This window comes from Channa argus, chromosome 8, assembly GCF_033026475.1.
Source record: "Channa argus isolate prfri chromosome 8, Channa argus male v1.0, whole genome shotgun sequence".
Lineage (NCBI taxonomy): Eukaryota > Metazoa > Chordata > Actinopteri > Anabantiformes > Channidae > Channa > Channa argus.
Window position 1 is genome coordinate 7805753 of NC_090204.1, and position 26318 is coordinate 7832070.

General features: G+C 41.1%; 1 protein-coding gene across 6 annotated transcripts in view; it reads right to left on the reverse strand.

Moving 5' to 3' along the window:
• Nucleotides 1–26318, reverse strand: part of celf5a (cugbp, Elav-like family member 5a) — a 185261-nt gene that overhangs the window by 71127 nt on the left and 87816 nt on the right. For all 6 annotated transcript variants that reach the window (XM_067512543.1, XM_067512542.1, XM_067512539.1 and 3 more), the window contains exon 3: nt 8379–8427. In XM_067512543.1, the coding sequence (XP_067368644.1) occupies nt 8379–8427 (49 nt within the window). The remainder of the gene's footprint in view (nt 1–8378; nt 8428–26318) is intronic.

Consider the following 26318-nt stretch of genomic DNA (forward strand, 5'->3'; position numbering starts at 1 on the left):
AAATACGTTTTCGTATGGCATTCAAGAGTACTCGTCTCTGTCTAATCTACTACTTCTATATCTGTGCTTTAATCTTTTGGTTGGTGCAGGTGTCCTTTCCAGTCCAATGGTAGCATGACGCAGTGATTTAAGCGAATAGCTTGGACTGACAGTGAGAGAGACAGAGGGCGATACAAGGGGCTAATGAAGTTAATATGCTGAGATGGAGAGATAGAGGTAAGGAGAGGTGAGATTGGAGAACAGACATGGAGAGCTAGCTGGGTTACACATATTGAATCTGAATATAGATCTAATTTTTCACCTGCCTGTTTTCTCTATAACTTTATTTCATGTTTTCTCTAACTATCTGCTAAGAAACTGGTTTAGCTAGCCTAAATGCACTCCAAAAAGATATTTCTGTCATCATTGCATGAATATAATGTGTAAAAATGAAATGTTTATATTTCTCATTATAGTTAATATTTTAGAAAGTATGCAGCAATATGAGATGGTGCATTTGTTAATCAGGAAGTAGTATATTGTCAAACTGAATTTTTCCATTCTGAAGGGCTCCAAAAACATTTACATAGTAAAACTGTAGGGTGTTGTGTTGTGTAAACAAAAATAAAAAGTGACTGCATTGCATTAATTTTGAGTTTGAGATCTGTACTGATTGGAAAGTCCTTTTCTTTCAGTGCATAACCTGAGGTGGAAAAACCTGTGTTTTCCTCTTCCCTGTCTCCGTTCTTTGTCATCACTTATTTTCCCCACCATTAATTCTGTTGTTTGCTTTGTTTCTCATTGTCTGTTTGTCACTCATGCTTGTTTCATGTCCTCAGGCATGACAGATCCAAGGTCCTTTTCATATAACAGCAACCACAAAAAATTACAACCAACTTGTAAAAAGAAACACATTTCCCTTCATATTTAATACTATAAGAATGCATAAACACTATCATAGCTTATGAATCCAGTAAAATGTAAATACTGTAAAGCTATTGCTCAGAAGTAGTCAGTAATGAGCTCTCAACAGCTAACAAGTATAAACTGCATTATGGCTTGTGCTCACGATTGCATATCTTATTATGAGAATTTGCATGTACATTTAGTGTTTGTGTGGATTCCAATGGGCTCATTTTTGTTTCTCTCTCTCATCAGTTTTTTTTATACACCAAAGCTCCTAATAGTATTTGGCCTCTTTCCGTGAACAAACAGGACATTTTCTTTCCAAATGGAATGTAGGGAGCAAAGGTCTCACATAATTGGGGCAGAGAATTCAGTGATGGGAAGAGGCCAGACAGAGAACAGGGGAGGGCAAAAAATGGCTGTGTTGGCCTGAAAAAAAAAGATGAAATTAAACCATACGAAAACTATTTGTATAAATACTTATTCATCTGTTAATTTCTACACTGTAAGTAAACACTTCAGAAATCCAATGCTAACACATGGTTAACTCGACCCTAACTCATACACACACACACACACACACATATATGATAGTGTGTGTGTGTGTGTGTGTGTGTGTGTGCATTTGCTTGCTTGCATGCATGTGTCTCTAGTCGCCTTAATCTCCACCCATCTGCTGGTGGACCTCCTCTCCCTGTTCTGAGGCCTGGCGCACCCCGCCCAATCTGCCAAGCCTGACCTCCCTCCTGTACATGTCTGTGTGTGTGTGTGTGTGGGTTGGGTGTGTGCTTGTATGTGGGGGATTGCTTGATGAGCCTAGTTCCTTATGAAGTGGTGTCATTAAAGCAAAGAGAAGGAGCAAACGGGTGATTGCAGTGATTTGGCAAAGGATGCGCAGACTGTCCTCCAATCAGAACCCTCGCCTGGCCTCATCCCGGTACACTGCAATCACAGAGCATGAAGTCCATAGAAGGCAACCACACACAGACACACACATACTAGATTATCAGCTCTCTGATATGGGTTTATGACTGCCATTTTCTGCTTACAATGTGTGTACATATACCACAAGATTTAAATTCATCAACTTTTTTCAAATTAGAATGAATGACACAAATTTTATGATTAAGTGAATGAATACATTTAATGTCTGAACAATTGTCCCAGAGTGCCATTTTAAAAGTGCAAATTAAGAGTTCAGATAAAAGAGGAAATGTTTTAGGAAAAGACACCAAACGAAAACATAACTGTAAAGTAGCTTTTTTCTAATGTAATATACATAGGTTGTTTTACATAAACTGATATTAAATGTACAACCAAATTGAAAAGTTACAAAATAAATGTTAATAATAAAACCTGAAAGAACCTAAATAATCCAAAAGAGCTAAAAGAGAAATGCATGTTAAATGAACAAGGAAACGTGACTGACAATCATACTCTGACAGTCCAAACCATTGTACTTATACTGTACTATATTTCTACAGTATACTACATAAATCAACAGAACACACTTAGGAATTTCAGCATTTTGCTGCATCTAAAGAACTGTTCTTAACTGATATCCAAATATGTAGTTTAGTGAAACAAGGTGACCATTAACTAAAGCGTCTTCTGAATTTAATGTAATAGTTTTTTTATTTTAAGTAACAAAAAGATATACAGTACCATTATCTGTGTATTATCCAAAAAAATGGCAAGTGAGCAAGTGCAACAGTTGTACAGCACAGACCTTTGTGTCATAGCAATTTGAACAACTGTACCTCATCTAGCCAACATGTTTTGATATGTTCAAAGGATACAAGAACAAAAGCAGGGGAACCAAGAAGAAAGAGAGAATGAATAATAAAATGCAGAGAATTGAGCAGTAAATTGATCTGCAGTCTGTCTTGTCCCCAAAGAGGTTGAGGTGCTGTAATGAGAATGGCGGACCAGATGCATATGGGGGCCGTCTCTTCCCCATTGCCATCTCTCTCTGAAAGAAGACAAGTTTGTTTCTCAAGGTGATTGTTGCAGTGATAAGGGAGAGGGTGTTATTAAGGGTGACAGCAGAGGGGCTGAGAGGCAGTGGCTGACTGGATAACCTTGTCCCCATCCCTGCCTCGCTTTCTTCTGCATGAGCATCCCCACCACTGGCCTGCCCTGCCTGCTTGCTCGTCTGAACACAATCTGCTGGCTGGAATTACCTCCCGGCCCAAGGAAAACTAAACATGAATTCTGACCTTTCCTTTCTGTGTTCAACAGTAACCTTTGCTGATTCGCCTACGCTACAAGACCATCACAACGAGTGAGGGATGGAATGGAGGGTGTGTGTTTTTGTGTGTGTGTTTTAAAGGGGGGGGGATATGTTTTAGATGAATTTATGTTTGTGTCCATATTCACAGGTAAGTGCTCAAACACAATAACAATAGTGAAGCTTACAATGGCCGGATTTTGTTGCCAGTCCTGGTTATTTCTGAATTTGCTATTCAGTAAGTGCTATATTGTGCAGTCTTCCTGTTATTTTGTCTACCTCTGTAAATTGCTGCTGCTTCTATCTATTTGTGTTTAGTGTACCACAGAATTTACACTAGTGTATTTTGTGGAAAAGAATATGAGAACACTGTGTTTGCAGAACTATTGCATCTTTCAACTAGCTAAACTCATTACATCATCACTATGCGTTCTCTTGTTCTTTGTTGTGTCAGCAAGTTTTGCATTGGTGTTATCATTAGTAGTTTGTTAGATAAGGCTAATTGATCTCCACCTACCCAGTGTATTAGCGAATTGTTGTGATCTACTTCTTCCACTGACTCTGCATAACTCCTACAGCCTCAGCACAATCTGACCCTCATGAGCAAAGCACATCCCAAAAGAAATGATTTCATCATCTTCCTCTCTCTCGCCGTTTATCCGTTGCTCTCCTGCTTTCTCTCCTCTTGTCTGTCATTCATGAGTCCAATTTACCCTACCCCCTCCTCGTCCAACCAAACTAATTTGTGCTGATATGAGAGTAAATTTAAGAGCTGACAGGCGGGTGACCTGAACATCCCAGTCCTGTTTGGTGGAGTTAGCTGACTGAACTCTGGTCTGGCAAAAGCCTGTGTATCAGTATTGTTTGTGTAAGAGCACCTGAGGGGATTTAGACAAGGCTCTGAGCTCTAAATGTGTGACCAACAGCTGGCCTTACCATTGGATTAGTTCATGCTGATCCCCACAACCTCTGAACATGCTACCTACTATTTCACGATCTCTCCATTTATGCCCAGCCAAGCACACTCTGACCAGTAATCTATAGTTTTCTTCTCTCCAAAGGGAGAAGATATATGGTTCAGTATTTTGTTTTGCCCCCACAGCTCCACTCGCTTTCTGGTTTATCAACACTTTCTATTTATTTTGCACCCACCCTTATCCCCAACCCCCAATTCAAGACCTCAGAACAAATTCCTTTCTTTCACCTCTCTACTCTCACCATCCTTCATTCCTCTTCCTCTAGCTATTCCTCTCTCCTTTATTCCCCCCTTCTTTTCTAAAGGGGATCAGTGGAGCTTACAGGCCTTCCTACCTTGTTCATTACTGAGTTGCTCTGACAAGAGGAGCTCTTCTCTCTATTACGAAAAGGAGAGCACCACTGATGTTTAATACATGGACCACTCTGTTGTCTTTTATGCCAGATAAATTCATCATCAAAAACTGAGCACAGAACAGCAACAGAGCATGTTCTCTCAATCTAGATTCCCCATCTTTTTTTCATTTTTTTTGTCCTCTCCATTTAACTTTAACTCTCTCTCTCTCGTCACATCTCAGTGAACTGAAGCAAACCTTTTTATTGTCCATCAGTTGGAGCAAACACACACACACAAAAACACATACACAATGCAATGCTAATACTAGGTCTGTAACACAACACACAGCTCATGAAAGAAAGATTGAGACTTTTATTCAGTATATGTGTAACTGTGTGTGTCTTTGTGTGTTACACTGGACATGTTCCTTTGTGAACACACATGTTCCCATTATGTACAACCAACATACCACTGCGTGTGCTGTATGTGTGTTTGCATGAGAGAGCAAGGGAGCGTATGTGCGTGTATAAGGGCGGTTCGGATATGTATGTGTTTGCCTGTTTGTCCTCACTGTGTGGGTGTGTGTGTGGGTGCAGGCCTGGCTTTATAATGCCAGAGCCTGTTTCTAATCCAGGCCTCCTCAGTGGGCTGTAGCTCTAGCTGTGCCAGGCAGGCCTGCTGCAGCTGACAGCTAGTCTGCTGTCTCTCTGATTTCTGGACACATTTTGAGCTCAAAACTTTAACAATCAGTTAAGGTGGGAGTTAAATGATGAGAGCCATGCAACACAATTTTGAACACAAAAATGCAGCATTTGCACAGAAAAACAATTTAGCCAGTGAAACAGCATGTCTTTCTACAAAATTGAAAATAAAATAAAGCGACAGTCATCCAAAAAAAGTAACAAAAGGGGCAGATAGTAAGTAACAGGAGTGCTGCTGGTAAAGGGTTAAGGATCAAATGAAAGTAGTTAAAGCTGATTTATCCTGTCTAAGGATGCCAAGCTGTCTAAGGAAGCCCTAAACAGTCCTTCACAAATGAAATATCAGCTGCAGACAGTGCCAGTCATCAGTGCCATGTGTGATGGAAAATCAATCTATTTCATATTATAGACCTGTGAGGAGAAAACAACAGAGACTGGTCCCTGCTGCATCTGTGCTGTGCCTCTTAAACAATTCCCCAAAAGAAACATCCTAGCACAGTCTGCGTCATCAGTGACGGAGACATTCATGGTGCTGGTGGTTCAATCGGTAACTGCTGTGGTTCTGCTAGATTAGGTAGGTGATTGGCCATTAATATTCATTTCACAGTGTGTCTTTGTTATGCAGCAGCAGGGGCCGACAGAGAGTTTGGATGGATATACTCTACCGTATATTTCCCTTTATTAACTATAGGTAACATGATTTACTCATACGGTCTCACTGAAGAAACCCAGTGGATCAATGAATTAGTTTGTTCTTAGTGCCCTATAAGGAGAAAGTTTAGAAAGATTTTAGATTTCACAAAGATCAGAAAATGGCCTAAAAATCTAAGCGTCATCGAATATTTAAAAAGGCTTTGTTGGAAGAATATGTCATAATGCCTTTCTGTTTTATCACTATAGGGAAGCAGTGTCCATCTTTCACTGCAGCAGTATTGTTCTGGTCTGGGCCTGTCTGGTTTTAATACAGTACCAATGGAAGTCCAGCAGGCATTAAACCACAGTAACAGGTCTTTCCCTAATGGACGACCAACCTCGCACAGGTGATCTAAACTGTCCTCGCTATAATGAGATTAAGGGACTAATTAGTGTAACTGTGTGCACTGAAGACTATGTGCCCCCTATCGGACTAGCAGTGTGGCCCCTGAGAGAGCAGGCCAGACTGGGTCTGTCCCTGGCGTCCCTCCCTCCACTGCACTGAGGCTAATTAATATGTTTTTGCATCCACTCTTTTAGCTCATGTACACCACAATGAGTTATTGATCTGGCTTCTGGCAACAGCAGGCAAGTAAGGATCAAAATAACAAAATATAATCTTGGCAGTTTTGACAGTGCGAAATAAGAACAGCAATAATTACAAGGCCCTGATTTTTCAAACAGTACAATGAAAACCTTTTTAATATTTTACAGCAAAGGCTGGTAAAGTAGGCCATGAAGAAGCACCGGCTAACTGCAGCAGGAGCGGCTGAAGGTGGAATTAGATATGGAGAAAACCGAAATTGCATTTGCCAATAATATTACAGAGAGAATTAGGGCGAACAGATTAGAAACAGGGTGAGAATTGGATATTTAAAAAATGAGCGGCAGATCCATTTCACTTTGCAGATTCCCCATCTCCCCCTTTCGCTTCTACCTTCTAACCTGTTAAAGTCAAGCTAGTGTTTGATTGCCCCTGTGGCGCCACTCTGACCTGTTCATTTAAGATGATGTGCAACTCTCAGATCTGTTCCAGCACTCATTTGTTCCTCAGTGGGGTCCCCACTGGTAGCCAATAAGAAGACCCAATACTGACCAAAGTGCCCTGGGAGCTCTAAAACCAGCCACTCACAACCAAGTAAAGAGACAGCTGAGTGTCATTGTTAATGTGGACACACAGCACCACAATGGCAAAATCAATGGAGCTATAGGGGACATCAATCTTGACAGCACAAGACCCTTTTGCTTCCTTTTTCCTTTCTTACCACTCCTCTAAAGTGCTGAATGAATTGTTGAGATAAGAAAGAAAGGAATGGAGAAAGGAAGGACAGAACAAAGGAAGAAAGAAAGAGAGAAAAAGAAAACACACTGAACAGACAGTGGTCTTTAATGGCCCTCACTCCATCCATCTCAAGGGCTTGTGGTGTCCTTTGAAGATTATCTGCATCTGACATTCAGCCAAGTGGCCAGCCTAATTCACCCTGAACAGGCAGAAGTTTTTAGGTAAAGCCTCAAAAGTGCAGTGATGTAGCTGGCATCGTTTGTGCATTTTCTACCCCTGTCTGTTTTTCACTTCCAAATCCCCATTTTCCATCCCTTTCTCCTCTTCTACAGTGTTGCTCCTTTAAAAAACAAAAACGCACTTGCTTTGTTATGGGGTGACACTTGAGATGCACACTGAAAAGAAAAAGATACAGTAAGGTTCATTGTCTCTGCCACTGACTAGCAGGATGTCTCCTCAACTTATTAACATGTATGCAGATAGGCAGTAAGTAAATGAAAGCCTCCAAAAACAAAAGAGATCAAAGAGGCGAGAATTAAGGCCAAGTAATGAGGATCTTGGCAGGAACCCCGCAAATTTATTGATTGTTTGTCAAGCTGTACATGCTCCAGATTCTTTTTTCACACCCTCTATACCATTTACTTTCATGTTTCATATGCATACAGACCAAGCAGTGTGGGCTTCAACAGGGCTCTTTCATGGATATGGTTCCAGTATTGAGCATAATCACTATCTAATTTACAGAGAAAATGATAATGTACTTGGCATATGAAACAAGAAAAGTGGCAGCTGGACAGCACACTACAGCTCTACATCCTTTCAATAACACAGACTCTTTAATCACTTACAACAAGCATATGGGTACAAGTGGAATGAGTCTGTTCAAAAGAAACTGAATTTAGTTACTGAATAAACCCAGTAGATATAGAACATATTCAGTACACTAACATTTATCACAAACTACCACGAGCTCGCACAGGCATTCAAAATAGTGAGGGCATCAAAACTCCTTGTGTTTTATGCATAATATTCATTCACACAAAGTTCAATTTTAACTATTTGTTGAATTTTGTTTACAATTAAACTGCTACACACTTACAGTATGTTAGTGCAAAAGCAAACAAATGAATTGGCACAAGATGAAAACAGAATGAAATTTTACACTCACAGCAATGAAACAGATGAGATCAGAGGAAAAGAGTGAAAAGAATTAGCCTAGATAAAGGCAGATGAAAATGGGATGTGAATAAATAATGAAGAAAAGAAGACAACTACCTCCACGACTCTCGCTGTCAGCCGGTTTCACCTGGATGGGGCGAGTCATCTGGAGGGGAGAGAAGACAGAGCAAGGACGTTAGAGCTGGATGCTGTTGCCACAGCAAAAGGCCACAAGCCATAGGCGTTAAGACCCTCTCTGCCATACAGTTGTTCTGCGATACTGATCAAATTGCCTAGGCTAGAGAGGAAACCAAAAAACCATCATGCAGCTAAGTTGACTTGACACCGTAGTGTTTCTGCTACCCATTATTCAGTGTAAACAAAACAACCTCAACTCTCGTTCACACATAAAACAGGATGTTTCAAATATCTCTGTCCATTTGTATTTGTGGTTTTTCATGGCATGGAGAGGTTGAAGGATCGCATGTGTGTGTCTAAGTGGGACACACCAAGGCAATCCTAATAAAAGTGAATCTAGCCACAGGAGGAGAGAGATCAATGCAGGCCTATTGATCCAGGCCCTTGGGCTGTGGAGAGTGTCTGGCTGGGAAGGATTCTCTGGTTAGGAGGCTCACTCTAATCCACTGGACCCTGATAAGAATGGCATTGCCTGGATTAGATGCCTCTGTCATCACAGCCTTTGTGTCATGCTCTCCTCCATCCCCAATTTTACCTCCTTTTTTGTCATTGTTGTTTATTAAGCTTAACATTTCTACCAGACCTGGGTCTGATTTGTTTTAAGGAAAACACTAAAGGATGTAGCTGTATTTCACCATATTTTTGATACAGCTGGAACACTTTTTTTATTTAACATGTCCCTCTTAGTGACATATCAGCTCAAACAATTAATATACTGTACAGCCACACATGCGTGTAATACACTAATGTTTGTAGCAGAGCATATATGTACTATACCAGTGCATGAAGCTACATCAATCCTACTTATCTGAAGTTTTTTAACATTACTGGAACAAAAGCAACATCATAACACACTTAACAATTCACAAGTATTTAGTACTGTATCTGCTAGCATCTTTTTATTGCTTGAAACTAATTGCAATTATCAGGCATCTCATGCATATCACTAAAACTGGCCAAAGCCTATATTTTTATACCCGCATACGTATATGTTGCCCCCCCCCCCCCAAAAAAACTATATTGTGTTCCATCGTATCATCTTTTTTTCCATTCAATTCCAGAGCAGGCCAGAAAAGGTCAGATTTAAAGATAGGGCAGCCCAATAAAAGCATGACATGTTCAAGGAGAAACACTATAATGGGATTTTAAAATGTCTTAATAACATGCTGATATATGGAGGAGAGGCCCAAGCCTGACTCATTAAGTGCTAAATGTATCCATTTTCACCTTGAGGAACTAAGTAACCTTCCCTCACTGAAACGATTCCATAAATTTATCCATCGTAAATAAGAAGTAGCACCAGCTAAGTCTTTGTAGGGAAACGGGGAGGATGTTGTGCTTGTGAAGGTTGAGCCTTAGCTCCTTGTTTCTGGGCTTGCTCCCCATCCTTCTCCCTCCCTACCATTGCTTTCCTTTCCTTGTACAACATGAGCAAAGTAACCCAACAGTATGTTAATGCCAAGCCACAGGGTGCGCTACTCCACAGCATGTGCTGATAGATTACAAAATCAACCGCAACACTATCACACACACAGACACACAGACACACACACACACACGTGCAAAGCAACCTCTGAGACTGCAACATCTCTGAATGTGGGGAAAAAGAGCATCCTCAAAACAAGTTCGCAGATAACTTTACTGCCTTCTGCCCCTTCACAACAAAACAGGACATCTTTGAATTTGTCTTTGACATATCAAGCAGATGAAATTGGTTGATAACTGGTTAATATCTGATTAGTGGAAAAGCACAATAGAAAAGGGCAAATCCATAGCTGTGGCTCATCTACCAAGCTTTGATTTCAGCCGTATTTACAGGGTGCCCATGTGTGGGAGGCAGCTCTTTCTAAAGCTAGTTACTGTTTAACTTCCAAAATGCCCACTTAATGGACAATTTATTTGCCCAAGAGCAAAGCGTGAACAGTCACTACTGATGTCTCTCAGTTTGTTTCATTTCCTTTGAACACATGAAGATAATGCTGTAATTTCAACAGAAATTAATGCATTTTGCAGCGCTCACTTGTATAATATGCATGGTCACACATGCGCAGACATGGTAAGTTAAACCTAATTTATTGTGCTAGTTGTTGCTAAGGATATCATTCATTAACATCACATCCTTTTAAAGGTGTGGTTTTACTCCAACCTTTGTGGGCTGGAACCAGGAGCCTCTCAAAAAACCCAAAAGCAAATGATTGAAACTGCTACATTCTGTATAAAGAACATCGCGTTTTAATTGGGATATTTTTAGTTAAGGGAGTGGTTCTGTGAGGCGGTTGAGAAGCAGAAAAGGGAAACTGTAGAAATTGTTGAAAATAGTAATAAGAGCTGGAGGTAGTGAATACAGCCTCCAACTCCTAAATAAGCTTGCTTCTCTGTTGAGTGACAATTCTAATGCTCTGACTCAACACTCCTTCCTTTCACATCAAAATACACACCAAAACTAATACTGAGCCGGACCACTATACTATATATCAATATAGACACAGACATTATAAATCAACCACCATCCTCCCTACAGACAACTTGCACTCCTTTTATGGAACATCAACTATAATATGGCTAAATGATAAACGTGATTTAAACTTGAACTCATGTTTAGAGGTAAATTATAATTTGACTGTCCTTGTCCTGATATTCTATACCCGAGGATGGGAATACAATTTCCTTCATTTGTTCAACAAGATTAAAATAATCAGTCACAGTAATCCTGGTTGTAATACAATAAAAATGTGTTTTGTGAATTCTAGGGATGTTGTAAGGCAAATGTGATATTCAGTGAAGCACAAATAATTTGTCTCCTACAAATATTTGCTCTATTATTTGCATTTGAGGACCCACACGGGAAACATAGTTTTAGTTGAGAGAAAAACACTCTTTAAAAATGCAGTTTTTTAATTCCTCCCTAAAAATGTAATGTTACACACATCACTGTTGAAAATGAAAGTGTAGTTGTTAAATATGCCCCCAAGTGTGGGGGGCGTGGTGGCTCAGTGATAGAGCATTGGTTTGGGCTGCAGAAGGCTGCGGGTTCAAATCCCACCGCACCATGGTGGCCTCACACTGATCCACAAAGGGCATCCTTGGTGGCAGTCCCAAGCCTGGATAAAATGGGAGGGTTGCGGCAGGAAGGCAAGAAAAATCTCATACCAAATCAACGTGCGGAACACGTTCCGCTGTTGTGACCCCTGAAGGGACAAACTGAAAGCTGTTGATCTATTTATTAGATTTGCAAGTTTGATTTAATAAAGAAATACAAATGCAACCGCAAGGGGGCACAAGCCAGTGTCTTCTTGTGCCAGTCCCAAGTCTGGATAAATGCAGAGGGTTGTGGCAGGAAGGGCATCCGACGTAAAACACATGCCAAATCAAACATGCGAATCGTGACAAAGGCTTCCATACCGGATCGGTCGGGGCCCGGGTTAACAACGACCGCCACCGGTGCTGTTGACCTACAGGGTACCGGTGGAAATTGGACTACTGTTGGTCGAAGACGAAGAAGAAGAGGAGGAAGGTGTGTTCGTAGGCAGAGAGAGAAGAGGAAAGCTAAGAATGTAGGACTGACAGTAGGGACTTTGAATGTTGGTACTATGACAGGGAAGGCTAGGGAGTTGATCGACATGATGCAGAGAAGGAAGGTGGACATACTGTGTGTCCAGGAGACCAGGTGGAAAGGTAGCAAGGCTAGAAGCTTAGGAGCAGGGTTCAAGTTGTTTTACCATGGGTCAGATAGGAAGAGAAATGGAGTAGGAGTTATATTGAAAGAGGATTTTGTGAGGAATGTTCTAGAGGTGAAAAGAGTATCAGACAGGTTGATGAGCCTGAAGCTGGAAGTTGAAGGGGTGATGTTCAATGTTGTGAGTGGTTATGCCCCACAGGTAGGATGTGAGTTAGAAGAGAAGGAGAAATTCTGGAGTGAGTTAGATGAAGTGATGCAGAGCATCCCCAGAGGTGAGAGAGTTGTCATTGGTGCAGATTTCAATGGGCATGTAGGTGAAGGGAACAGAGGTGATGAGACTGTTATGGGCAGGTTTGGTGTTCAGGACAGGAACGCAGAAGGTCAGATGGTGGTTGACTTTGCAAAGAGAATGGAAATGGCTGTAGTAAACACTTTCTTTCAGAAGAGGCAGGAACATAGGGTGACGTACAAGAGCGGAGGGAGAAGCACTCAGGTAGACTACATCTTATGTAGACGTTGTAATCTGAAAGAGATCAGTGACTGTAAAGCATTGGTAGGGGAGAGTGTAGCCAGACAACACAGGATGGTGGTGTGCAAAATGATGCTGGTGGTGAGGAAGATAAGGAGGACTAAGGCAGAGCAGAGGACGAAGTGGTGGAAGTTGAAAAAGGAAGAATGTCGTTTAGTTTTCAGGGAGGAGCTGAGACAGACTCTGGGTGGTTTGGAGGTGCTTCCAGATGACTGGACTACTACAGCTAATTTGATCAGGGAGACAGGTAGGAGGGTACTCGGTGTGTCATCTGGAAAGAGGAAAGCGGACAAGGAGACTTGGTGGTGGAACGAGGCAGTTCAGGAGTGTATACAGAGAAAGAGGTTAGCTAAGAAGAAGTGGGACACTGAGAGGACTGAAGAGAGTAGACAGGAGTACAGGGAGATACAGCGTAAGGTGAAGATAGAGGTGGCAAAGGCCAAACAAAGAGCATATGAGGACTTGTATGCTAGGTTGGACACTAAAGAGGGAGAGGTGGATTTGTACAGGTTGGCCAGACAAAGAGATAGAGATGGAAAGGATGTGCAGCAGGTTAGGGTGATTAAAGATAAGGATGGAAATGTATTGACAGGTGCCAGTAGTGTGATGGGAAGATGGAAGGAGTACTTTGAAGAGTTGATGAACGAGGAAAATGAAAGGGAACGAAGAGTAGAAGAGGTGACTGTTGTGAAGCAGGAAGTAGCAAAGATTAGTAAGAGTGAAGTGAGGAGGACATTGAAGAGGATGAAGAGTGGAAAGGCAGTTGGTCCTGATGACATACCTGTGGAGGTATGGAAGTGTCTAGGAGAGGTGGCAGTAGAGTTTTTGACTAGTTTGTTTAACAAGATCTTGGAGAGTGAGAGGATGCCAGAGGACTGGAGGAGAAGTGTACTGGTACCAATTTTTAAGAACAAGGGAGATGCGCAGAGCTGTGGCAACTACAGAGGAATAAAGCTGATGAGTCACACAATGAAGTTGTGGGAAAGAGTAGTGGAAGCTCGGCTAAGGGCAGAGGTGAACATTTGTGAGCAGCAATATGGTTTCATGCCTAGAAAGAGTACAACAGATGCAGTATTTGCTTTGAGGACGCTGATGGAGAAGTACAGAGAGGGTCATAGGGAGTTGCATTGTGTCTTCGTAGATTTAGAAAAAGCGTATGACAGGGTGCCGAGAGAGGAGCTGTGGTATTGTATGAGGACGTCTGGAGTGGCAGAGAAGTATGTTAGAGTGGTGCAGGACATGTATGAGAGCTGTAAGACAGTGGTGAGGTGTGCTGTAGGTGTGACAGAGGAGTTCAAGGTGGAGGTGGGTCTGCATCAAGGATCAGCTCTGAGCCCCTTCTTGTTTGCTCTGGTGATGGACAGGCTGACAGATGAGGTTAGACAAGAATCTCCATGGACTATGATGTTTGCAGATGACATTGTGATTTGTAGTGAGAGGAGGGAGCAGGTGGAGGAAAATCTAGAGAAGTGGAGGTCTGCTCTGGAAAACAGAGGAATGAAGCTTAGCCGCAGCAAGACAGAATACATGTGTGTGAATGAGAGGGACCCAGGTGGAACGGTGAGGTTACAGGGAGCAGAGGTGAAGAAGGTGCAGGACTTTAAGTATTTAGGGTCAACGGTTCAGAGCAACGGTGAGTGTGGAAAAGAGGTGAAGAGGCGAGTGCAGGCAGGTTGGAACGGGTGGAGAAAAGTGTCAGGTGTGTTGTGTGATAAAAGAGTATCAGCGAGAATGAAAGGAAAGGTGTTCAAGACGGTGGTGAGACCAGCAATGTTGTTCGGCTTAGAGACTGTTGCACTAAAGAAAAGACAGGAGGCAGAGCTGGAGGTTGCAGAGCTTAAGATGTTGAGGTTCTCTTTGGGAGTGACGAGGATGGACAGGATCAGGAATGAGGACATCAGAGGGACAGCTCATGTTAGATGTTTTGGAGATAAAGTCAGAGAGGCCAGATTGAGGTGGTTTGGACATGTTCAGAGGAGAAACTGTGAATATATCGGTAGAAGGATGCTGAGGTTGGAGCTGCCAGGCAGGAGGTCTAGAGGAAGACCAAAGAGGAGATTTATGGATGTAGTGAGGGAGGACATGAAGTTAGTTGGTGTGAGTGAAGAGGATGCAGAGGACAGAGTTAGATGGAGGCACATGATTCGCTGTGGCGACCCCTGAAAGGGAGCAGCCGAAAGGAAAAGGAGAAGAAGAAGATTTAATAAAGAAATACAAAAATCAGGTACAATAGTGTGGCCATGCAATCAAAGACTTTCACAAGTCTGTGTTGAATAATGAAGCATTTACATAAAGGCTGTATAAATGCACATACTGTAAAATATGTTGAGGAAACCACACACAGTGACATCCAGGGCCTTTCAGTATTTGGATTTGATCTTTTGTGTCTAACAGGCCACAACTAGGTTAAAGTCAATGTCATCTGATAACTCACTACAACTCAGTGACTTCACAACCTTCAAATTAAATTCTAGTCTTCATCTTTCTCCTCTGTTAGAAAAGACGTTTTTCTAGTCTGTCTCTCTTTTTCACTCCACAAGGGCTTTGACAAATCTATAGTTCCATACGTTTTTACTGAACTGCCTCATTTGCCCAGTTAAGCCTCCAGTCATTTGAATTAAAGCTCTTAGCACTTAGACTACTGCTGTTTTATATGGAGGGGGAGATAGAAATCCCCAGGCCTACAGTACATAATGCAGCGTGTAGTATGTCTGGAAAATACACACAGTCTGTTGATTTCTTGCATTGTTTTTTTTTGTTTGTTTGTTTTTTGTATGTCCTAAAAACTGGCTACACATTGATATACACATCGAAATTGGACTGGCCTTGAACTATAGTGTAAACATTACTGTACATAGACATTTTTGCTTTCATTTTATCATCTCTCCAGTACCCTGGTAAAGTTTGCCCTGACTGGGGAGCAAATGCCTTTCTAGTAAAACTATAATTAGCCACAAAAAGGACGGAGGCCCTGGGCTTCGGCACCAAAAGACATTTCAATGTGATTTTAAATTATACCAAGCAAGTCAAGCGACTGTAGTCAGGACTTGGCCTGTTAGTGGTGTGTAGAATTTTCAGTCTACTGTTGGTACTGTCTACTACAGTAATGAGTCCTTGACTAGTAGAGTTTAGCAGGATTGAGCAGTGCACTGTCCCAGACTCCACACTGCTGAAATCCCAGAGAGGGCCAGTAGTACAGTAATAATCCTGCTCAGAAAACGGTTTCAAAGACCTGGTGAAATTCCAAGACCCACACTTTGCTAGCCTTAAACGTTCATACATGTATTATCCAAAAAGATAAACACCCAAATCTAACAATGCCGTAAACAAATGTAACATTGTAATAAATCTTATTCTGGTTTTGTGGAAGCTCATCTCTCAGTAGTAATACTCCTTTTACTACAGTTATGCAACAGCACATTTTTACTGTGCTTGCAATAAAACAACTTTAATAGCCATAGAATATGTGTTATGTTTTCTGGCTTTCACTCAGGTTTAATATAGAGTAATGTTTGTCCTGGGATCATTAATGCGTATTAGTTGGCCATCAAAGCTCACATAGATGCACTGCTCAGTTAGAGGAGCATAAACAGCCCCCTTCTGACTGGGCTGTCCCAGCTGATATAATTAGTATTTCCAATTATTGATCTAAGGGTGTGCTGAGTGGTGACTGTCCAGGGGCCTCCGGCTCTACCTCATAAATCTGTATGGTATACAGTAGGAAGGACATAGAGAGTAGAAGAGAGAGATGGTAAGACACAAAAGAGAAACCATGTGATTTACACTTATTAAGTGCTTCATTGCAATCTCAATAACTGTTCATTAACAATGAAATTATACATAAAGATCGAGTTTAAAGGGGTTACTCAAACTGCCTATGAACCTTTTCTTAGTAATCTAAATGAATTGAAAATGGAAAGCCATTTCTCCATTTTTACATAAAAATAACAGGACAGTATAATGTGGATTTGCAGTTAATGGTGCTTTATTTTTCAATAAAACAAGGTAGTTTCTTAGATAGTAAAACCCTGTTATACGATTAGGGGTTTTGTAATGGAAAAGTACTAGGGTTTAGTCCTGGTTTTTCATTTTCAGACAGAAAGTTAACTACACACAACATAAGAGGAGTATGGTTAGAGAAAAGTCCACCCTTCAGGGCGCACACATCATCATTCAAGCAAGGAAAAACAGCAAATCATTACAATCAATTATATGAAGTGTTGTTGGTAAAAAAACAACATATTCAAAAAAAAAGAGTGTTGGGAGAGGGTCTGTGCATTCCTGACTGAGTCATGGCTGCACTTCTGAATGAAGTGCAGTATAACCCTTGATGCACTCACACTGTAGAGGTCCTGCCTCTGTGTGAAGATAATGAATCTAAAGTATATGAGGTTGTTAATTGAAGTAAATTAATGCATGTTGGAAAATGTTTGTGCAACTGATTTATAATTTACCCATACTGTATGTGAAAATGTGCTGATGGCAGCACTGTGGTGGCCCTGATAAGAAGCGTCACTCGGTGTAGAGAAGATGGCAGCTACTAAAGGCTTTGGGATTCCTATCAGAGCCAACAGGATTTAGAGCTTGAGGCTCTGACATGGACTGACAGACACCTGCATACCTTGTCAGCATCAAACTAGTACAAATGAGGCTGTACTCTATAATGCCCTATACATTAACAAAATGTGAACTTTAGTTTTCATTCATTTCATTTATCAATCAAACAAAATCTAAATGAACGCTGTTGTTTCAAAAATGTAATTTGTTTTTGCTTTGTAGAAATGTTGTACAAGAAAGTGTTACTTTTTTGAAGACCGAACGGCTCCTTTGGAACATAACTGTTGATATCCATCTGTTACAATAAATGCTTCTTGTAAAATACCAATTAGCAAGGAGGCTGCAACTAACTCACAAACATGTGAAATCTGTAGTACCATTACTACTAGCACCACTACAACATCTCTGATTAGGACCATTAGACCTTCTGTTGTCTGATGCAATCCAAGTTCCTGTTTATCTCTACCCCCAGAACCCAAACTGCCTCCCAGCAACAGCCTGAAGTCCATCTACCGAATGCTTTCCAAAAGGCTTTCCAACCTTCTCTATTATCATAGTTTTACTAGCTGAAGTGGTTGGCCAGCTGTCTGACTGCTACAGCGCTCATTATACAGACAGTAGAACTCAGCTCTCATCAAGATTTCATGAAGGTGAATGTCACACATCCAAACCACCTCATATCTGGCGCCCCATGACTCAGCAGACAGAGTTGCATGGCATTAGGGTACGTTGGTTCTTATCAATCTCTTTATTACTTCTTTATAGAGTATGATTATCTCAAACTACCACATAAAAAAATCCTCCACCACTGAGTTTGCTTATCACTGTCGCAACCTTTCACACAGACACTGTCACTCGCTCTCATGCCATCATTTTCTGTCTAGTTGGTTATGTCTTCCTGTCTTGTGGAGTGCATGCTCTCCACCGGTATTTGTATGAGACACTCTGAGTTCTACAAGACTTGTTCAGTGGACTAGGGTATGTCTGTGACAGAAACAGTGTGCAATCATGAGGGCTAGTAGATAGGGGGATTGAGCTAATGCCTAAATCCTGTCCTACTGAGCCTGTAGCGGGGTGTCCAAGAGATAAAGAGAAACAGAGGGAGAGAGGAGTAAGAGACTGAAAGAGATGGAGAAGGGGGGAGGAAAAGGATCCTAGAGAAGTAGCAGAAAATAGAGAAAAGTAATGAAAAGATGCGTGAGAAGATGTAGAGATTGAGAGAGAAGTGTGGGTGGGGATTTATTAATAAGAGAAAAGAGAAACAAAAAGACAAAAGAAATCCTTTTTAGCCCCTACCCTGCTCCTCCTTCTCCACTTCCTGACTTATGAGCCACACTTTGGTTATCAGGGGAAGGGCATCACTCCCAGACATCTTTGGCACGGCTGCTTTTCAAGCCCAGAGAGCTATTGACATGGCATGTTACTGTAATGCGTGAAGCAGTGGGAGACTCATTGTAAATTTGTGTCAACAAATGCTGGAGCAGCAGAAAGCTCAATCTCTCTCTCTCCCTCTCTCGTGCTCTCTCTTTCTCTCGGTCTCTGCCTCTCTCTTGCATTTACCAACCTATCTAATGAATCTTATCTGCACAGCAAACTGAAGGCTTAAGCTTCTGGTGGGCTCACATCTCTCCCACACACAGACACATACTCACTCTCTCTTTCTTATTCTGCCCACTGTTTGATGTGGTTTATGCTCTTCAGTTCATTTTCAGGAACTGTTCTTAGAAAGATAAGATCATGATGACAGACCCCAACCCAGTGGCTTCAGAAAGGCTACACCAGGCACGCACCACAGCGAGAGTAAACAGTGAGCAGAAGGTAACGAAATGGCAGACAACGCGTTCCGTGACAGAATTAAAGATATAGAGTTGTGTGAGGTTTTTATGCTTAAAGGTGCCCTTATGCATTGGTGCCATGTTTCCTTTCTGGCTACTGCTTTGATATTTGCTTTGAAGACTACAGTACGTTCTGCCTGACCATGAGCGAGTTACAGTCATGGTAATGACGTACAACATCCCACGTAGCATAGGCATATGCAAATACACTGTCCTAAAATTACAAATGGCTGTAACATATACCTCAATAATATTAAATATATCTTTTTATTGTACAGAATATTAAAGTACAGGTAATTAATAATGACTACAAACCTACAGTACATCTCTCTCTGACCTGTATTAGTATACAGAAGAAAAGTAGGATTTAATGTGCAGTGAACTGTACCCTGATCAACTTTGTGAATTTTTGTTCTCACATTTTCACAAACACTGGTTATCATGTATAACATGATTTTACTTCAATTTATAAAACCACTAATATTTTTTTCTTGCAGGATGAACCATTTTAAAACTTTTAAGCATTTAAAAAGTATTTGTCACTTTTCACACTTTCACTTTTTTCAACTGTGTTATGTCAGCCTGATACTATAATTGCTTAAATTTCTCTTTCTTCCTTATTAATTTACACTCAGTACTCAGTAATAATGAAAGTGAAAACAGAAGTGTTTGTTAGTTATCAAAAAGGAAAACCTGAAATATCACATTGCAATACTTGAAATTCAGCTCAGGTGCCTCCCATATCCCTTGATCTTTGCCGAGATGTTTCTACACCTTAATTGGAATTCATCTGTGGTAAATTAAACTGACTGGACATAATTTAGAAAGACACACACCTCTCTATTTTCTGTACCATCTCTTACTCAATACCCTCCTTTCCGAACTTTGAATAGTTTCCTTCATCTTTTGTTTAAATTAAACTTGGCAAACAAAGTTGATAAAAATCACCTAAAATGGCATGTTAGAATAATGCCAACTTGAAAAATGCAGTCTGGATTAAACTAATAGAAATGAAAAAAAGTATATCGATTAGCAAACAATTTTGCAAACTGAATCAAATTAGTAAACATACAAACACCAGGTTCATGAGACATTCATGTCTGTCTAGATACCTTTTTCACCCAGCCCTACATGTATGTAATGATACATATAACTGGTTTATATATGGACCCCCCACACGCACACACACACACACACAAACACACACTTAGCTGCATGTTTCCTTTACCCTCTGTGTTGAGCCCAGAATGCTCCCGCTGCTGTCACAGCAACTCCGGGATTGTGACAGATAACGGCCTGCTGCCCGGACCAATAGGAGCCAAGAAGTCTTGCCTGCCCACTGACTCATAATTCTCGGCATACCTATGCCGAGTTGACGTTTCTTTAATGGCCTCTAGACCTCCAGTAGGCATCCTTGTCCTGAACACTATGATTGCCTATTAGCAATTCACCAGCACTTGCACTTTTCTACCCCTATACTCTCTATGCCACCCCTTCTAGGAGGTGAGAGGACTGGGAGAGAAAGAGGAAGCCAGAGGAGGATAGATATATGTAAGGAGAGAGAGCCATGTAGCCAAGCATGTTGGCTTTGGATTGGAGCACAGTTTGAGGGGTGGCAGGATCAGAGAGACATTCAAATAATGGAGACAAAACGAGAGAAAAAAATGTCAGAATAGTACAAAGTAAAACAATCCTTGCCTCAACCAACTGCATTTTTTAAAAATAGGAATGTGTTGTCCCCCTTGACTATTTTTTTTTATTTCAAAATACACAGAGTTTGGTTTTCACAGCCTCCTTCCAAAATATGACTGACTACTCTAATACACCACAGGAGGACTTCTCCATCCATCTCATTAACCAGCCACATGTGCCACAGCTACAATTAAGTAGGACATACTGGTTATTAATATTAGGAGAATAGACCTATGGTTATCCGTTAGAATTATTATCGAGTTGGTAAAATTTGCGTGTGCTTATTTGTGTGTGTGTGCCTGTGTCCATCAAAGGGGGACTGCAAGAAGGAGCCAGAGCTCACAGGATCGTCACAGGGCCAGCCTGCTCTGTCCATCTGCTCCGAGCTTCATTCCCAGCATATCAATACCGTACATCCACACACACACACACACACACACACACAGACAGACACAGCATTCTGTCACCTGTGACTTCTGCTGGTTCCATCACTCTCCCACCACTCCAGTTCTTGGCCATAAATCCTGCTTATGTTTTATGTTGATGCTTAGAGAAAATCCCTGCTTCTCTATAAGCACATTCAACACCAAACAAAAGGGACAGGCCTGTCTTCTAGCCCTGTCTCTCATCTCCTGCTCCTCTTCCGCTGGAGTAAAACACTGCCTCATACTAAAACTGTACTAAATAAACCTAAAACCTATTTCTCTGTGCCTAGTTAACCTTGGAATGCACAGAACCTATGGGCCAGACAAGCAACTCACCTGACCTCTTGCTATTTCTCACAATCTGCAACAACACACTCAAGTGAGAACAAGAAGCACCGGTGTGGAAATCACATTGGAGGCATCTCTGCCAACTCCCAGTCCTCACTGTCTCCCTATGCCTTGAGTGGCATATTTCACTACTAGGGTTTGGAGAGAGTTAGTCAATGTGATTTGGGGTTGTGTTTTCAAGTGTGTTTTTGGATCCAAAATGAATAAATGAAGTTCTCTTGTGTACAGTATGTGGTTACCAAAAGAAACATTGGGCTGCACAGTGCAGTCTAAGTGCACTGTGGAGCTAAATGTGATGGGACAGTGGCAGATGGATTTGTATATTATAAGTACCACTATGTTTAGGCAAGTCTGACTAGATCTGGGAAGGTTCCTGCTCTATTTCAACAGCTCTGTGTGTTAAGCTGCATATACAGTACCAGAATTTGAGATTGTAGAGAGTGCAAACTGTAAAATACATTACTTTTGTTTTTAGGATATTTACTGTATCTCGTTTTGAACGTGGTTGATCATAAAACCCATTGTGCTTATTTGTATAAGAAATTTGATGGAGATGTAACTCAAATCTGCTCAACGCACAGACATGCTACATATACAGTGACAGCGGCACAAATCACATGCAAATTGATTGCATTTCTGGCTGGTATATGTAGAGACTCTAGAGCAGTTTTGGACAGGTCTTTTCAGTGAAGCCCTACATTAATCTACAGGCAGAGGTCCACAGTGTTGTCTCCCTTAAATCTTTTTCAACCATAACATGAGCTTTGAACCAAACACCACACAACTGTCCCCCCATCAATCACAGCACTATGCTCATACTGCATCCTCCTCCATTTTTATAACTGCAGTGTTGACAGTCCACTACCTGACCTGCCCCTCATGTCTCCTATCGTCCAGAGACCTCTGTATGCATACATGTATTCATGAGCAGGTATTAAATTTAATGTTACTTTTTACAGTTACTGATACGCAACAAAAGCAGGCCAAGAAAAGAGAAAGAGACAGAAAAAGCGGGGGAGGAAGAAAGAGGGACACTCCGTGAACTCTCTATGAACTTGAGCTAAAATCACGCATAGAATCCTCCCACATTTTCGTTTCTCCTTGTCTTCTCCTTGTCTTATTTTTATTACAATATTAATTTTAATTATATTTATCTGAGCACATTCATCTAACAATTAGGACTTAAAGGTTTAACATCATTCAGTATGGGGCCTTAAATCCTACTGAAATTGCATTTGAGATTTGAGATGCCACTTCATCACAGCAGTTGTAAGGTAGATGTTGTGTCTGTCGTTTCATGAGCTCAGAATAGTTTTCCTTTATTTTGGTGGAGCTTGAGGGTAGTCCAGGGAGCTCTAATGACTTGTTTACACTCAATACTTTGCATTATATCCAAACAGCACTTACCAAAGGGCCATATAACAGGAGGAGCACTTTTAAGGCAGTTAACAATGTAACCTGCATACAGTACACTTAGAATTCATGAACAGAAACATGTATACAGTTGTATTATATAGTAGGCTAAGACTAGAGACAAATTAACTGATATATCTAAACAGCATAGCTATATATCAGGCTAATCAGTCTATATAATTTAATGGTTTGGTAATGTAGCATGGAATGATGCTGTAAATGCTCTTTGAAATTAACATGGAAAGTTTGTAAAGAGGAATAAGATAGCATAACTGACACAATCTCTATGGATCATCTGAAATGAAAGAATGTTGACAACTTTAAAACAGATCATGATATAACTTATCAGGTTCCCCACCATTAATTAGCTGCACAGTCTCAATACTTCAGTAAAGCATATTTTAGCCAGCATTACTTATCAGTCATATTAAGGTCTAGTATTGATTGATGATATTGATGATGTTGATATTCATGTAATATTTTATATAAGCTGCAATGTGATATACAAAGTGAGTTATATGAAATGCATTAATAATTACTTTTTAATTACTGTTGTGTTCAAACATACTAACTTGACACTGGTGCTAATGCCACACAATGCAATGAAAAGTTGTGCCTAACTAGAAGGATAATAACTTGGCTTGATTTAAAAAGATTTAAAAAAAGAAATAGAGATGCTACTCGCTGTCATGGTGTAACACCATGATGGTGACTTACAACACTATTATATTTATTCCAAAGTAAAGAGGACAGAGAAAAAGAAAGAAATACGAGTGAGAGAGATGCAGGGAAAATGGTAAGAGCCACAGAAACTGATTTTGCCCCATACTGTAGTTCATCTTCATCTGGAAGCCCTGTCCCAAATCCCAGTTCATGAAATAAGTCCTACTGAAAATCAATGGCAGTCTGAGCCATGTAAAGGTCAGCCATTCAGCAGCTGGCCTTGGTGGACCAGTCAAGCCCAGGCTTGTACTGTGAAGCCTCAGCTAAGTAGAATTAATGGGGGGATCGATTATACTGCACACAACTTAAATTGAACTAAGCAGAGAATAATTTTAAGGCAGGAACTGTACCATGATGTAGAATGAGATGCATTTGCCACATAGCCAATCTTTGAACTCATTTAGCAAGAACAAAGTAAAGGGTGAGAAAGATAAAAAAGATGTTTAAATAAAGGACCTCATGCTCTCTATATACACTTCATCTCTCCTTTTCTGCTCCCATTTTTTGAGTTCAGCCTCTATACAGCAACCTCCTGATAATGCCCCAAACCCACCTGGGACCAAACTCATAGATTTGATATATTGAACCCCGCCCCCCCAACACATCAACACACACACACACACACACACACACACACACACACACACACACACACACACACACACACACACACACACACTCCTTTCCCCCTTTACTTTTTATTTTATTTCATGTCACCTTCGGCACCTCATTCTTCTTGTATTTTCCCTTGTTTAAAACGAAATCAATATGGAACCGGAGGAGACAAATCAACGTATAGTGACACTGCAAGGGGAGGCCCAGCAGGTTTCAGCCTTCCTGGTCACATGTTCCTTGCTTGCTCGCTCCATGGTGGAATAGGTGAAAGAAGGAAAGATGTTTGGATGGAAGTAAAGATGTAAGGTTTGACTTATGGAAGGGTGAAATGATTAGAGACCAAAGGACTGGAGAGGGATGAAAGGCAGCTGGTGTGGGATGAAACAACGCTCCAATGGGAGGGCATATGGAAGGAGAAGAGTGATGAGAGAAAAAGAGGAAGGGGGGGCAGCAGTAGGGGTGGAGGTGGTTGGGGTGCATATCATGGAATATTCTGCTCCAGTGACTGGAGTGCAGAATGGGAGCCCTCATCTATAATGTATATCATGAATCCGTGAGAGATTTTCATACATATAAAATGGAGCAGCAGCAGGAAGTGTCTTGCTGCCATGACACAGTCGGGTATCGCTGGTGGGGGCAATTTCAATATTCTGTTCTGTTTGTACTTTCATACTGTTAACTCACACATAGCCCTGTGTGCCTTAGTGCAGCTTTATACTCTCTAAGTCAAAAAGGATTAAAAGACTCCATGACTGTATGTAAATACATTTAATTCAAGATTATTCACCACAAGAGAGGTGGTTATTGCATATTTAACCCCTTGCCACATTTAAAGAGAATGTGCTCTATTGTAACAAGCTCATAATAACGGGCAACCAAATTTAGATTCAAAAGTGTCTGAAACATAAAAGACAATAGGCAATGTATAACACTTATCCCCCTGGTCTTGCATTTCTTTCTAAACAGCTTGGACAGCAAACACAGACATCATGTGGGAATCAGGTAAAAATGAAATAAATAAACATGATAAGTGGCCACTTAGCCACAGCCTCCTTCAGCGAAACCTGATGAGGGCCCTGTCTCGGCTAACTTCAACAAATGCTAAGTGACATGCTCAAGTGGGTTCAGGTTGCGCATCCGGGGTAATTCAGTAAAAATACAAATGAAGCTGGCTAGGAAAACAGATCACTATGCACTCATTCAAAATAGAAGCAGAGCGAGCAAGGGAGTGAGAGAAGGACTTTAATTTCTTTTCTAAGTCCTTCAGAGGATTCTCTTTGCTTCACATTGACCGTACGGTAAAAACACACAGCCCTTGGAAAGGTATAAACAGCACTATATAGACCCAGTGATTTCCCTCATTGAAAATCGATAACAAATAACCTCACTTTTCACTGGCCATTATGGCTGGTGTCGACCATGCTCAGTCGTCTTTATCAGCACACTGTTGTCACACCTGACCTTGAGCTCTCTGCTCTCCTCTCTCTCTGCTCCCCAGGTAGATTTCAAGCAGAGGGTTCAGTCCTGGTTTTTTGGAAAGGTTCAAATTGAGCCCTATGGGAGTGAGGATCAGGGAGCAGCCATCTCCCATGACAGATCAATGGTAGGTCTCACCACAGGGCAGGGGGCCAGCGACTTGCACAACCTGCTAATAGAATCCCAATGTCATTGCTGACACAACATCGCCGGAGCTGCTGGAGGTTAGCCTGAGGTAGGACAGTAGGAGAGCTAAGGTTTACGATGCCTTCAAGGTCTCCACATTTCACATTCTTCTGCCATGTGGGTATATACTGTAGGGGTGTGCAGATTTGTGTAAAAGACAATGTTTGTTCTGGAGATGCTTTTCCCATATATAGAGTCTTTACATGCAGGGCATGGCTACAAATAAAGATAAACAAATACAGTACATGTTAGGGGGCAAAACAACTTTCTTTAAGTTGTAAGTAACTTACCCTCTATTCAAAATCTTTGGTCCCTTGCAGTCTCTGCCTTCTCTCTCTCTCTTTAACTAAATTCAGGCTCTTGCCTTCTCTACTTCTGCAT